The sequence below is a fragment of the Triticum urartu genome, chromosome 5A, assembly GCF_056163025.1.
Source record: "Triticum urartu cultivar PI428250 chromosome 5A, HENAU_Tu73, whole genome shotgun sequence".
In the NCBI taxonomy this organism is placed as follows: Eukaryota; Viridiplantae; Streptophyta; class Magnoliopsida; order Poales; family Poaceae; genus Triticum; species Triticum urartu.
In genome coordinates this window covers 57,604,485-57,620,857 of record NC_141877.1, presented here as the reverse complement: position 1 = coordinate 57,620,857, position 16,373 = coordinate 57,604,485, and the positions used below count along the sequence as shown (strand labels likewise).

Here is a 16,373-nt window from a genome sequence, read left to right as displayed (position 1 = left end):
CCTACACATGCTATGTGGGTGAAATGATGATGCCCTGCCAACTTTCAACTTTTTCAGAGTTCATTTGTAGTGCTTTTCAATTTCAGGGTCATTCAGCTCAAAAAAATCAGTAAATGCATGAAAAATATCAAAGTATTATCATAAAATAAAATTATGATGATACTACGAATTTCAGGGTCTTTCAGCAAAAAGAATTATCATAAAATAAAATAAATAAGTAATTTGAAACAAAATAATATAAACTTTAATAAAAATATATAAGTAGAAACAAAATAAAATAAAATTTAATAACATAAATAAAATTTATGAAACTAAAATTATGAAAGTATTTTCTGTTCAAAACATTATAAGCAACCTCTAAAATTTATGAAACTAAAATTATATAAAATTGATGCAACTAAAATTATCAAAGTATTTTCTGTTCAAAATCATTAAAAGCAAAAAGTTCATAAAGAAAATTTTTTGTTAGAAACTTTAATAGCAAAAAGAATTATCATAAAATAAAATAAATAAGTAATTAGAAACAAAACAAAATAAAATAAATAAGTATTTTGTTGTAAGTAGAAACAAAACAAAAAAATAAAGCAAAAAAGAAAACAAAAAATCGGGAATTTTTTTTGCCACCTACTAGGCCACCACGGCCTGAATACGACTAGAAACCCATCCATGGGCCAGGATTCAGGCCCACAGAAGGCCCAGTAGGCCCATCAGGCATAGCAGTCACAATTAGGCCCGTAAGCCTGCAATGGAGAGGAGCTCGAGAGGAGTGCGGCAGTGGGGCTTATAAACCACTCGCGCCCCTCTCGACTAGCGAGGTGGGACTAAACTCCCACTACCACCCCACTGTGCAAGGCCTTTGGTCCCAGTTGGTGGCACCAACCGGGACTAAAGGGGTGCATTGGTTCCAGTTCGTGGCACCAACCGAAACCAATGCCCCCCCTTTAGTCCCGGTTGGTGCCACCAACCGGGACCAAAGGCCACCGCTTCCCGCCCTTTGGGCTGCTGAAAAGAGACCTTTGGTCCCGGTTGGTGGCACGAACCGGGACCAAAGGGGGGTATTCGTCCCGGTTGATGCCACCAACTGGGACCAAAGGTCCTACTATATAAGCCCACACTTAGAAAATTTGGCAGTTTCATCGCCAATTGCCTCCTGACAACGCCGAGCTCATCGCCACCGCCAAGCTGCCCCGACGCCATCCGCCGCCCCTGCTGTCGCCCCCGACCGCGCCATCGCCCGTGCCTCGTCGTCGCCGTCTCCGTCGCCGTCGCCGACGTCGTCCCCGAGCCCGAGCGCCCCTGCCCTCGCCCCCGAGCGCGCCTTCGTCGTCCGCCGTCCCCAAGCCTTCCTCGTCGCCGACGCCACCTCGCTGCGAGCGCCGCCCCGTTCCCCTGCTCCTCCCCCCTATACTGACCGTCGTCGCTGCCGCGCGCTGCCACCGCACTGCCACCCCTGCCCTTCGCTTCCGCCGTGCGCCGCCCGTGCCCTGCACGGCCGCCGCGCGCCGCCCGTGCCCTTCGCTGCCACCGCGCGCCGCCCCTGCCCTGCCGTGCCACCGTCCCTGCCCTGCATTTTTATTTCATAGCATTTTTTTCATAAATGTATTTTTTTGTATATGTGTGTGTATGTGTATATATGTGTGTACATGTTCATAGCATTTTTTTCATAAATGTATTTTTTTGTCAATTTATGTATATGTGCATATTTGTAAAACAATTGTGTATGTATAGGAAAATTTATGTATATGTTTGTGTGCATATTTTTTGTCAATTTATGTATGTGTTCATATTTAGAAGAAAAAAAGGAGTGGAAAAAGAAGGTTAGTGCATTTTATGTTAGTGTAGAGGAAAACGTAAAATAAGGAAAGGAAGAAAAGTTTTATATATCTAGCTAGGAAAGGAAGAAGAAGAAAAAGAAGGAGAGGAAAAACGAAAATAAGAAGAGGAAGAAAGGAGAAGAAGAGGAGAGGAAGAAGAGGAGAAATAAATAAGAAGAGGAAAAAAGAAGAAAAAGAAGAGGAGAAGAAGAAAGGAATAGAGGAGAAGAAGAAAAAATAGAAATTCTATTTTTTCTTCTTCTCCTCTATTCCTTTCTTCTTCTCCTCTTTTTTCTTCTTCTTTTTTTCTTCTATCTTCTCCTCTATTCCTTTCTTTTTATCCTCTTTTTATTTCTTCTTCGTCTTCTTATTTTTTTTATCGGGTATGTCGTTGTCGATATACCCCCTCCCCGATAACATTATTTTCCCATGTATGTATGTCGTCGTTGTCGATATATATAACTCCCTCCCAGATAACTTCAACATGAGGGGCGGTCGATATATATACCCCCTCTCGACCGTGATAACTTATACCACGGGAGCACCCCCCGGCCCTCTCGCTCGACCAAAACTCTCGAGGACACCCAAACCCTAGAAAAAAACAATGTCGGTCTCCTACCCCCTCCCGCCGCGCCCCTACCCAATCGACAAACTCTCTTGAGGCCACCCAAATTTACCAAGTTAAAAGAGTGTTGTCGTCGAGGCCACCCCGAACCCTTGAAGCGTTGTTGAGGCCACCCCAAACCCTTGAAGCGTTGTCGAGGCCACCCCAAACCCTAAAGAAGCGTCGAGGCCAGGCCACTAATATGATTCCTTATTGTGCTTAGCTAGCTAGTTCTATGTTTGCCACTAATATATCCATCTATCATATTTGAATAATAATTGCCATGTTGTAAATATTTGCAGAAACTATGGATCCGCACCCCCGAGACGAAGCAACAGAAGCGGTGTTGGGGGAGATAATCGCACAGGGAAGTGATGCCGTCTGTTGGAAATATGCCCTAGAGGCAATAATAAATTAGTTATTATTATTATATTTCATTGTTCATGATAATCATTTATTATCCATGCTAGAATTGTATTGATAGGAAACTCAGATACATGTGTGGATACATAACAACACCATGTCCCTAGTAAGCCTCTAGTTGACTAGCTCGTTGATCAATAGATGGTTACGGTTTCCTGACCATGGACATTAGATGTCGTTGATAACGGGATCACATCATTAGGAGAATGATGTGATGGACAAGACCCAATCCTAAGCCTAGCACAAAGATTGTGTAGTTCATATGCTAAAGCTTTTCTAATGTCAAGTATCATTTCCTTAGACCATGAGATTGTGCAACTCCCGGATACCGTAGGAGTGCTTTGGGTGTGCCAAACGTCACAACGTAACTGGGTGGCTATAAAGGTTCACTACAGGTATCTCCGAAAGTGTCTGTTGGGTTGGCACGAATCGAGACTGGGATTTGTCACTCCGTGTAACAGAGAGGTATCTCTGGGCCCACTCGGTAGGACATCATCATAATGTGCACAATGTGACCAAGGAGTTGATCACGGGATGATGTGTTACGGAACGAGTAAAGAGACTTGCCGGTAACGAGATTGAACAAGGTATCGGGATACCGACGATCGAATCTCGGGCAAGTACAATACCGCTGGACAAAGGGAATTGAATATGGGATTGATTGAATCCTCGACATCGTGGTTCATCCGATGAGATCATCATGGAACATGTGGGAGCCAACATGGGTATCCAGATCCCGCTGTTGGTTATTGGCCGGAGAGTTGTCTCGGTCATGTCTGCATGGTTCCCGAACCCGTAGGGTCTACACACTTAAGGTTCGATGACGCTAGGGTTATTAGGAAGACTTGTATGTGATTACCGAATGTTGTTCGGAGTCCCGGATGAGATCCCGGACGTCACGAGGAGTTCCAGAATGGTCCAGAGGTAAAGATTTATATATGGAAAGTTGTTGTTCGGGTTCCGGGAAAAGTTCGGTTTTTTCCGGTATTGTACCGGGAAGCTTCCGGAAGGTTCCGGAGGATTCCGGAGGGGTCCGGAGGTCCAGAAAATGTTCCACCACGTCCACTACAGCAGCATGGGCTGTAAGGGGGCGCCCTAACCTTAATGAGCCAAGGGCACCTGTCAGGACCGGTTTTTCGGGATATTAATTTCCCAAAAACGGCCCTTGTGCTCACCAGCCCCAGGATTACTGTTAGCTGATGAGACACCAACTTGTTACAGAAACTCCAAGCAAACTACAAAATATGTAGTACAAGACCATTCTGGCCTATGGGTACAACAATTGGTTTCTAGTGGTTGATGGCGGAAGCGGTTTGTGGATCGTCAGCGTCTATGGGACTCCATTTTCCACAGGAATAGCTGACCAGGATAACTCCTATCTTCGCGAGGCTGCTATCTCCAATGCGTAGGTTCCGGGGCTGTCATTGCAACGTTCCTTTCCACGCAAGAAATCTGGCCAAGACAATAGCCAGGGACAAGCCAGTGAGTACTTTGAATGTACTCGCAAACATTAAGAACACAGGTATAATATAGCCACTGATAATCATGCTTTGAAATATTCCATGATTACTTCGTCAGTCATAAATGAAGCTCATGATGCATGCAAGCAGGTTAATCATGTCATATATGAATATGCAATCAGCGAGTAGAAATAGAATGCACCGATCGGGTGTCTGAAGCGACGCCTCGAAAGGATAACAATATAAAGTATGCCTCAGTCGGGCGTCTAAGCGACACCACATAAAGGGCTTATAAGTAGATAAAATATCAAGCATGCCACAGTCGGGCGTCTGTGCAACACCGCATAAAAGGCTTATAAGTAAATAAAATAACAAGCATGCCACAGTCGGGCATCTGTGCGACACCACATAAAGGGCTTATAAGTAAATGAAATAACAAAACATGCCACAGTCGGGCGTCTGAGCGACACCACATAAAGGGCTTATGTATAAAAATAATCATGGTGAATATCCAAGAGGTAGAACCGTCCCAGGGATACTCAATAATTCAAATAACATAAATGGTTAGTCCATAATAATAATAATCATAATCATCACACATCACAAGTCAGGATCAATATTCTGGTTTAATAGTTTTTCCTCCGAAGACCGACACTAAGACCGACACTTGACCCATCCCAGAATGTAGTCCTTAACCATGGACACGGCTATTCGAATAGGTATAATATCTCTGCAGAGGGTGTACTCTTTACCCACTAGCAACGGATTCCTTTAGTCCATCGGAACTAATTCCGTCTATAGTCTTTTAGTCGAAAACACGCCTGACTTGCACACACCAGCTTAACCTTACACGTGTCTGGAATCACCCAGACACCTGTTAAGCAAAACTCTAAGTGGGGAGGCTACAACCTCGCGTAGCATGGGATCAAATTTTTATCGCGCGCTCTAAGGGGTGGCCTCCCCTCTCGGTCCCAACCGGAAACACCCATGCCCCGGACCAGGTGGCATGCCTACCAGCTACAACCGGTATCTTCCACCATGGCCTCTCTGTACGGTGTGTGCTAGGACAGGGGTTGACAACTTACTGAACTGTACCCTACCTACGGCAGGGGCAAGTGGCAGCACGAAACAAGTATGGGGGTTACTGGAACAAGACTCGATCTACGGCCGACTCGGGAGGCTTAAGTATTTCCTGCATGGTTAGCTCAAGAATTATATTTCACAGCCATCAGACACAACCACCACTTATCATACCTCCCCCTGCCCTACCGGTCATAACCGTCTCGACGAGGGACAAGCTCGTGTCTACACAAGACAGATACTTTCCCGGGTCCTTCCCGGTAGGCATGAGAGGCATATGAGGGTGATTGCTATCACAAGTATGCCCATTTCCAACAGCAAGAATTTTCATTTATGCACTCAAGGTGTATGATCATATCGCCATATAAAAATAACCAACGCTTCATGTCGAGGTGGTGTTATAACCATATCGAACAACCCACAAAACATTATGCTAGGGTTCAGAATGCTTGCCTTCAAGGTGTGGAGAGGTGAGGTGCACTCCAATATTTTTTTGAAAGCTCTCTTCTCTCTCTCCAAAATCCTATTTCGAAAATAGGCAAATAACACATACTTTAAAAACAGTACAAAAAGTTGTCCTAATTATTTTTGAAATAAATCTTAAAATAAACTAGGTGAAATTTGAGAGAGGTAGGAAAAAGAATCAATTCATTTGGACTTATATTTAAAAAGTTATAGCCAGTCAAAGTTTCAGTCAATTCTGTTTTTTAAAATAAAACAGAAAAAGGGAAAACGTTTCCGGCAGAATACGTCTTCGAAGCAGAGGAGACGTACTCGGGGTTTGCGCTTCCACTTACGCCATCATGGACTCGATCGGGGTCGCTGACAGTGGGTCCAGGGGGCCCACTGGTCAGGTTTGACCGGTCGCCCCGCCTTTGTCCTCCTCTGGCCGAACAGAGGTGAGGGCTCCGGCGATCAACGCCGGCGAACGGCGGCTCCCCGCGGGCTCCAGAGGGTTGGGATGGATCCGGAAGACCGGGGCGGTCCTCCCGGTGGTCGTTGGGTCGGCGGGGGTGGAGGGAATCGCCGGCGACGAGCTCCGCGGCGGAGGAAGCTTCGGGAGCAATGGGGGTTTGGGCTACGGTGGCTCTGGGTTGCGTTTGAGAGGTTGGGCATCTCCGCACGGTCGAGGGGAATCGCATGGTGGCACTGGTTGGATGGGAGGGGCTCGGGTTGCTACTGAATGGGCCAGAGGGCGGCGGCGGCTGTACTGGCCGGAGATGGGGAAGAAGACGGGGGTGCTAGGTGGGGTGGCTTGAGGTCGCCTGAGGTTTCGAAGAGGCTCGGGGCTCCTTAAATAGGCGGTCGGGGTCAGTTCCGACGATGGCGTGGATAAGAACGCCGGCGACCGTCATTCTGTTGCAGCAGGGGGACGTGGCGGCGACGAGCTCTTTCGGACAAGCTTGTGGATGAGCTCGGGCTGCTCTAGAGGGCAGCTGGCATGCGGGGGTGGCTTGGGCGGCGGCGTCCATGGCAGGGCGCACTGTGGCCGCCCGCTAGCCGCCGCTGCCGACCTGACGGCGGCGCTGTGGAGCTCTAGGGGCGGCTCTGCGGCGAGGGGAGGGGTCGGGGCGTCGACTGGGAGAGGGGAAGGGCCAGAGCGAGCGCGGGGCATCGGCAGCGGGACGCGGCGGCTCGGTGCACGCACGTGCAAAACGCGCGCTCTGGGCGCGCCCAGAGCGTGCACGCCAAGCATTCGGCGAAATGCCAGAGCATGCTAGGCGGCAAGGGTGAAGCTGGGGGTTAGCAGGTCTAGGCTAGTGTCCCTTAGGAGATTAGCAGACATGCCAGTATGTACAGAGGGGCAAGATCACAGTGCAAAACAAAAATCATGCCAAAACTGGACATGCACACCAGGTGTTTGACAGAATGCCTATGGCACCTAGGCAATTCTTGGGTGGCCCAAATCTCCAGATCAGAGTCTCTTTGGATGAATAAGAGAGTGGTGAGGTTAGTTTGCCAAAAGCTCAAACTTGTTAGTGTAAGTTTTGCCAAACTTCAGTTCCGGGCAGAAGGAAAAAGGCATTGTTTCAGGAGCCAAAAATCTTCCAATGGGTCCACTCTCCTGGACTTAAGGGTTTGGTATGGTGTACTACAAGCAGGAGAAAGCTCATGGCCACTAGAGCAAAATTTAATAGGGATGCAGTACAAATCACCAAGCTGGACCAGAATGAAAAAGAGGTTGATTCACCCAAATTTTTCAAGGAACATTAATGGGTTTTTGCATAAATTTGAATAATATACTCCTATGAACATCCCAAAATTTTGGTGGAGGATAGAAAGAAATATTTAAATGTGTTGCAGTGCAAAATTGCCCACTGGACCAGATTTGAAAAATTGGGGTAGAGCTCAATATATTTAATGAATGAAATGTATTTTTGCATAAAAGTGATTTAGAAACATCACATGACACCTCCAAATTTTGGTTGGAATTTTAGATGAATTTATAAAAGGGTTGCAGTGCAAATGGGGCCCTAAAACCAAAGAAAACTCACTTTAAGGAATAAAACTCAAAAAGAAATAATTATGCAATTAAATCCACTTTTAATAGAAATGTTCTTCTTGAGGGGAAAGACAAGTCCAACAATATAACTGGAAAGATTTCACTTGGGGTAAAAACTCCATGATAACAAAGGAAAGAATGGCTCTGAAATCAAAGGAAAAACCAGAAAATAATTTTTTTTAAATTCCTTGGCAAAATTTTAATTAGTAAAACAAGGTCAAAATTTTGGGGTGTCACAGCACCAGCCCCCCCCCCAAGGCCCATGCGCATGGGAGAGGGGAAACCCTAAGGGGGAGGGCCTCCACTTGACTTGGGAGGCACTCCTCCCCCCCTTGGCCGCCGCCCCCAACCCTAGATGGGATCTAGGGGGGCCAGCCCCCTCTCTCCCCACCTATAAATAGTGGAGGGGTGGGAGGGCGGCCACACCCTTGAACCTGGCGCAGCCCCTCCCCTCCAATACCTCTCCTCCTCCGCGTGAGCTTGGTGAAGCCCTGCCGGAGAACTGCCACTCCATCACCACCACACCGTCGTGCTGCTGGTGGACTCTCTTCCTCAACCTCTCCTTCCTCCTTGCTGGATCAAGGCGTGGGAGACGTCTCCGTTCCATATGTGTGTTGAACGCGGAGGTGCCGTCCGTTCGGCGCTAGGATCATCGGTGATTTGGATCACGACGAGTACGACTCCATCAACCCCGTTCACTTGAACGCTTCCGCTTAGCGATCTACAAGGGTATGTAGATGCACTCTCCTTCCCTCGTTGCTAGATTACTCCATAGATTGATCTTGGTGATGCGTAAAAAATTTTAAATTTCTGCTACGATCCCCAATACCGTCTTGTCGTTTCTCAACGTCACATGCACCGATGGTCTGGAAAGACATGATGAAGAAGCAGGCTATGACGATGGTCAAACAATGGAGGAGGAAGGACATCGTGATGACGGCTCCAGTGACCGAATGGAGGGGGAAGGACACCGTGATGACGGCTCCGATGACCGAATGGAGGGGGAAGGACACCGTGATGACGGCTCCGGTAACCAAACGGAGTCCGGCCAGGTATATATATATATATTTATTAATTAAGCATGTGTTGACTATAGCTAATTGATGCTTTAATTGTTTTTGGTATGTACACATATTAACTCTCTTCTTTTTCTTCTTTTCTAGCCCTCCGGATCGAGCAACACTTCGGTAACGAGACGAGGCCCGAAGAGAAAGTTGCGCACGGATGAAAGGTACACGATCGTCGAAATTGATCGTGTTGGCCAACCGATTGAACCCCTCCGGACCAAGCAAAAATTTAATGCTCAGTGCGGGGTTCTAGTTAGGGACATGATCCCGATCAGCATCGAGCAATGGTTGAAGCCTAAGGACAAAGACTCTCAGGTGTCTTATGTCAGCGATAGGAAGAAAGCTGATCTTTGGACCGCGCTGCAGGAAAATTTCACCTTCCCGCCAGAGGAGGATCCGGAGAATCCAGTTAAAAAGCCAATGATCAAGGCTTATGCTCTTAAGAAGATGGCTGAGCTATTCAGGAGGTGGAAGAATGAGCTGAAATCATCGTTTGTCGACCAAGACAAGACTCCAAAATTCATCGGCCGATTTGAGAAGATCAAAGATCAGTGGCCCACATTTGTCACCAAAAAGAAATCTAAGAGAGCAGCGAAGATATCAGCGACAAACAAGAAAAATGCTGCAAAGAAGAAGCATCACCATCGCACGCGGTCAGGTGGCTACCTGAAAGCCGGGCCGTTGTGGGACAAGGCTGAGAATCACCTCATTGCTAAAGGGATCGAACCAGAGACGCGACGCTGGCCAGACCGTTGCAGGACTTGGTTCTTCGGGGTTGGGGGAAAATTGGACCCTGTAACAGGGAAGTGCGTTTGGACCAACGAGCAGCTGAACACACCCATCGTGAAGCTTTAGGAGTATATCAAAAAGGCGCAGCAAGGGACGTTGGCTCTATTGCACCTCCTGAACCTGGCACAACTTTTCACTGCCGGCCGATTCCAGAAGGATATGCTAGGGTGATGGTCGATGAAATCACGGAAGGATTTGAGGACCTCCAGCTTGACCACCCTACGGGTGACGGGGAGACTCGGCTGGGTTCTTGTCTGAAGACTCCATGCCTATGGCGGAATGAGCTCATCAACCTTCCAAACTAGACGCCTCCGCCTCCTCCTCCTCCTCCTCCTCCTCCAGCGAGTCAGGGCACTCCGCCTCCTCCACCGCCTCCTCCTCCGGCGAGTGATCAGGGCACTCAGCCTCCTTCTCCTGCGTGTGGCGGCACTCCGCCTCCTTCTCCGCCTGCGCCCGAGCAGCCACCAGCCTCCTTCTCCGGCGCGTGGCGGCACTCCGCCTTCTTCTCCGCCTGCGCCGGCGCGCCCGAGCAGCCACCCGCCTCCTCCTTCTCCGCCTCGCCAGCAAGGGCGGAAGAGACCCGCCGCCGCCCCGGCTGCTCTGGCGCGTCGTAGTCCTTCTCCTCCGCCTCGTAAGCAAGCACGAAAGAGGACAACCGCAGCCGCTCCGTCTGCTCCGACGTCTAGCAGTACAGCCAGAGGCAGGCAATACAGATTCGGTCCACCTCTCAAGCCTCTAGAGAAGTTACCATATGAGAGGACCGTGGAAGAAAACGCGAAGATCGTGGAAAAATAAGTGAATGACTTATTTGAAGGGGTGAAAGCAAAGAGACATCCACCTCTGGAGGAGAAGGTAGACCGGGTGAAAGCAAAGCGCACACTTGATGCCCTGAGGAAACCACCGAAGTCTCCGCCAAAAACCAACTATGAGCGCATTACTGCAAAGGTATATATCGAAGCGGAGCGGTCGGGAAATACTATCAGTGATCGAAGGTTAGCAGAACGACGAGTTGGGAAAAAAATTGCCCAGCTCGGCGAACAAGCAGACCAATCGTGCCCCCCGCTCAAGGTGTCTAGCGATATCGTCGCTAATGATCCGGGGATGGTGCCCGGTTATAGCAATCTTGAAGATTACCTGCCCGACGATGTACATTATGATTTCTTGGAGGTGGAAGAACACCAATACCATTACGGGAAGCCTCTTGTCAAAGATGAAAAATCTCTAATAACGATGATGCGAAGATTCCATGATTGGTACATGGAAACCTGCAAAGAGTCTGGGGGGGCGAATACTTTGTATCTGAGAGTTAAAGAGGAGCACGACCTCGTTGGAATTGATTTGTTGACTCTTCCATTTGAGGAGTTCTTCCAGTGGTTCAATCAAAAGGCCCTCGATAAATTAACGGTCACTTGCTACTGTTTGTAAGTACTACTTCTGTCATTAAGTCTCTATATATAACTCAGCTCTTTCATTGCATGTATATATGATTATCCTCACTATATTATGCAGATTGAAGATTGTCGAGTGCAGAAAAGCAGAAATGTATGATATTGGGTTCATTAACACAAATCTCATAGATAAATTTGAGGTTGAAAAGAACGCCGATGATGTTGAGGCCAACTTGCTCAAATCATTGATAGTAAATCAAAACAAAGATAAAATACTCTTTCCTTACAACTTCGAGTGAGTGTTACTGTCTTGTGCATATTCGGTTTCCCTTATTACTCGAGCGAGGTTATAGTAACGTAATTGATGAGTTATGCATGCATGCGCAACTTCCACTATATTCTCATGGAGATTAAGCTTGAGCAGGGACTAGTAACCGTCTTAGACTCGAGACGAAAATCTCCCGAGACCTATGCGGAGATGACTAAAATGCTCGAGAAGTAAGTTCAATCGATCATTATCGCACCATATTGGCAACTTTTTGTTCATTTCCTAATATCAAGTAATTGTTTTTTTTGTCTCGCAGGGTTTGGAAAGTATTCACCGCACAATCTCCGGGACTGTCGGGGGAGCTGCGATGGACATACCCGAAAGTAAGTAGTACTAGCTAGCTAGTTCCGCGCATCTCGATCCCGTTGATTCTAGCTACTTTCATCAATGCCATTTATAATGCTTCATTATCAGTTTGATTAACCTCTATTTCTCGTAAAGTGTTTGTGGCAGGAACAAGGGAATGATTTCTGTGGATACTACGTGTGCGAGTTCATCTACAACGCGACTTGTAAAGATAATCGGGGCTACTCTAAAAGACAATTTGATGTGCGTAAGCAATAATATTCACAATTTCATTTTATTACAGCATCATTTCTGTTGAGTTTCATTCATATATATGTATTAACCCCCTTCTTCAAATTAGACGTGGGAGATGTGGAATGAACTCCTACTAGCTAGCGTGTCGAGGGCCTCTCTATACGTATAGTACGTAGCGTCGACCAAGCATGGAGATAAGAGAGGACACTTCTCTTTATTAATTAATTAGCTACCTAACACAATATATGAAACACCTTAATTAACCATACAAAAACCCCAAATCCACCCCCCCCCCCTTTCAGAAAAAAACAAAAATCCTAGCCCCTGAACAGCTGACACGTGGATGCCACCAACCGGGACTAAATGCCCTCCTGCCTGGGCTCGCCACAGCGGCCACATGGAGGCCCATCTGTCCTGGTTCGTATAAGAACCGGGACTAAAGGCCAAGGGCATTAGTAACGACCCTTTAGTCCCGGTTTCGTAACCGGGACAGATGGACCTTATGAACCAAGACAAATGGCCCTTTTTCTACTAGTGTCCTCCTTGAGTCGTGCATCGGCGGCTGAGAGGGCCTTTCCTCTGCCATACAAGTCCCACACCCACTGCACTAGGTGGATGACGTCGCCGTCGTCCTGACCAAAGCCGGTCGTTGTCCACAGGCCACCTCGAGGAGGACCACCCCAAAGTTGTACATGTCTGACTCGACGCTCGCCCTGCCAGCTAGCACGCACTCCGGATCCATGCACCCCATGGTGCCGGCTATGCCGGTCGTGTGCGATCTCCGGCCGTCGTTGATGAGCCTTGCGAGCCCGAAGTCGCCGAACTTGGCGGTGAAGCAAGCGTCTAGCATGATGTTGCTTGGCTTGATGTCCCTGTGCACTACTCTCTGCTCCGTGTCTTGATGCAAGTACAGAAGTGCAGAACCTACTCCGAGCACTATCTTGTACTCCCTCCATTCTAAAATATAGTGCGCCCGCGCTTTCCGAGGTCCAACTTTGACCATAAATTTAACCAACGAGACCAACTGCGGTGGGAGAAAAGTTTATATAATTGAAAACTTCTTTCAAATACGAATTCACTGATATAATTTTTGCTCCCGCCACAATTGGTCTTGGTAGTTAAATTTACGGTCAAAGTTGAAACACGTGGATAGAGGAAGCACTACATTATGGAATGGAGGGAGTACCTACAATTGTCAAAAGTATTACAGTAAAGTGCAGAAAATATTGACAGAGGAACCTCAGTTTTATGGAACTAACATCTACAGACTTGTTAGTGAAAAAACTCTTCTAAATACTACTCTCTCTATTCCGAAGTACAAGGTATATTAGTTTTTCTCGAGTTAATTTAGAGAGAATTTCTTATTTGACACTACTTGAAAATGCGGTTCCTTATTTGGCCCTGGTAAATTTTTCTTCCCTATTTGACACTTCGTGAAATTTTCTTGCCTTATGTGACACTCTAGGTCATTTTGAGCACTAATGGTGTTAGATGGGGACAGGAAAAGACGTTCTCACCCCTGATGCATTATGTGACCAAAATTTTATATAAGACAAAAGCTTAGTCCTCAATAATACAAAATAAACTAATACTTTATTTGTTGGCAAATGGTAATGCATCTCTTAAAAAAATACAAGCTACTAATTTCTCAATAATATAAATTATACTGCATGCTACTAATTAAAATGCTCACGTGTGTAAATTTGTTTGATATATTGCATGCAATTCACCCTGCTGTTATAGGGAAGAGAAACCCTAGAACGACACCATGAAATCGATCGACCGGCAGGCTGCGCAAAGGTTTCGATCATCTCATTCCTTAAATTCTTATAAACACTCCGGAGAAAAAAAATCAACATACATTTTCCATGCGATCGAGCCGCGTATGCATGCATGCGGATTAGCAGCAGGCCAGCAGCCGTCCATGCCCATCTCTGAGTCGGCGATTATGCATATCTCCGACGCCCTCGCCGATGCCCAGCATCATCCCGCCGACTGCCGCGCCCATGAGCCCCATCCCTCCGCCGCCACTGTCGTCGTGCCTCGCCGGCGTCGCGGACGGTGCGCCGTACCCATACGGAGCCACTGCGCTCTGCTGCTGCGTGTACCGCGTGTGGTCCATCACCGTCAACGGCGCGTCGTCGGTGAGGCTGTAGGAGATGTGAAGCACCCCCGCGCTTTCCGACCGGTGCTGGTGCTCGCGCGCAGGCGACGCCGAAGAGGTCCTGCATGGGGACCAGCACCTCGCCGACGTAACGTGCTTGGCGTGGAGGAGTACGTGCAGCGTGAGGTCGTGCGTGTTGGCGGACACAAGGATGGGGAACCGCATCGGCGCGTGGCACACATGGGGCAACGGCTGCTGTGGCGGTGCGAGTGCGTCCGGTGCGTCATCACGGTGGATCGCGGCCGGAGATGGTGCAAAACACATGTGACTACGATCGTCGCGTCCCCATGGGCTGATGGGCGTTCTGGATTGCCACGTGCGCATACAGTTGCTGTTGTTCGCGGCCGTCGCTTTCAGCTCCGGCAGCGTCCGTGGCCGCCGCGGGGAACGTGGAGCGGCAACCGTCGAGGTCGGCTTAGCAAGAAGAACGCGTTCGTCGACGGGCACTCCCCAGCCCACATCTGCTCGCTGACGGGCAAGGAGCTGACGAGCGCGTTCCGGTGCCTCAGCCGGCTAATGATGCTCACCTCAGAGACGAACTCCTTCCATCCTTGTCGAGAGGTCTCGGACACCCTCTTGATGGCCACTTCGCGGTTCATGTCGCTCAGGAACCCTTGGTAAACTGACCCAAAGCATCCCCTTCCGAGCGCCCTGTCGTCGGAGAACGGGAGAAGTTACCAGTTGCAGCAGCGAGGTCGTCGTATGAAAATCGCCGGGGTCCGGCAGCTCCTTGGTCGAGCTCGTCGTCCACGAGTTCGCCGCGGAAGAGTGCAGCCACCGCTTTCAGCGGTTGTTTGGTTTTCGTCATGGTATTTCGCCTTGGGCCGCGGCGGAAGATGAGGCAAGCCGATATGCTGAGAACAAGTAGCACCACGGCGATGGCGGTAACCGCGGTGAAGACCCCGAACGGCACTCGTTGTTGGCGGCTGGACGCTGTGCCTGTCAACCGGCAACCCGTGCCGTAGATGAAGCCGTCGCCCTCGAGCCCATCCTGGCATTCGCACCGGAACGCCTCCTGACCCGTGGTCGGCGCGGTGAACTGGGTGCAATTTGCTCCGGGTGAGCAGCGGCACCGCCCCGGCACCCACCAATCGAGCTCCAGCACGCCCAGCAGCATTGCTGGCCCCATTGCATCGCTGTAGCTTATCGACGACACCAGCCCGGTGCAGTCCGAGCGGAGCAGCTCGCTTCTATTCAGAAAATGGTAGCCGCTTGTAATGTTAGAACGCAAGGGGGGCTGGATGCATCTGATGGATTCGTTGGCGCTGCAGTGAGACGAGGTTCTGTTCATGAAGCTGACAGGGGTGATGCTGCAGTTGTTGATATTGGCACGGTCGTCGCACGAGCTAACGATGAGGCTGTTCCCGGAGGAGGGAGCGTAGCTGTCCGAGAAGAGCGCCGCGACGGACGTATTGAAACGGCGGGAGCAGTCGGGTTGCAGGTCGACGATGATCGAGCGCTTCGTGACGTTGCGCACGAGCAGTCCCAGCTCGAACGCGCGCCCGAGCCACGCGGCGCCGACGCCGTTGACGCCGGCGTCGCATCCGAGCCGTATCGTGCAGCCGCTGGAGAAGCCGAACGGGTACGGCAGCTCCATGCCCCCGCATCTCCGATCGCATCCTCCGCCGACCGCCGCTCCAGCCCCGCGTGCCGCATGCAGAAGCGCCACCACCACCACCACTGCCAGCAGCGGCAGCGGCAGTCCGGCCGCGCCCCGCATATCTCACGGAATCTAGCTAGCTTATATCCGAGCAAGCTTGGCCGGCCGGCGTCTGGTCTTGATCCGTGGCGAGTGGTGGTGCGCGCTTGCCTCGCCCCCACGCAGGGGCTGACGCTGCCGCCTCTTTTGTACTTTGCTGCTGCCGTGTTTGACAGAACAAACGAAACGACCACGCTCCTCCACTCGTCTTGTGCACGTACTACACACGCGTATCTTTTTTTTCTTCGAGCATACACAATCATATCCTGTGTGCACGTACTACACACGCATACCTTCACTCGCCAAGCAGCCTGCGCTCCCGATCTTGCACCGCGGCTTGGTTTGTCTAGGGCCGGTACGGTACAAGGTGATTGTTAACCACAACTCGCGAGGTTCGACCACAGTTTGCTTACACAAACCTACTGATCATTATGCTGAGCATTTAGTTTGATGTTAACAGCACCGTTCAAGGACAATAGTAAACAGCTTTCAATTAGCCAGACATCGTGTTCAC

The 16,373-nt window shown here is 49.2% G+C and overlaps 1 protein-coding gene across 1 annotated transcript; it reads right to left on the bottom strand.

Moving 5' to 3' along the window:
• Positions 1 to 12,496: 12,496 nt before the first annotated feature.
• On the bottom strand, positions 12,497 to 15,990 carry LOC125507853 (uncharacterized). Its single transcript, XM_087523353.1, is given in 6 exon segments — positions 12,497 to 12,627; positions 12,630 to 13,032; positions 13,909 to 14,355; positions 14,433 to 14,464; positions 14,519 to 14,831; positions 14,834 to 15,990. Coding segments are annotated over 6 exon segments (2,373 nt in total). The 5' UTR covers positions 15,881 to 15,990.
• Between the last annotated feature and the right edge of the window lie 383 nt (positions 15,991 to 16,373).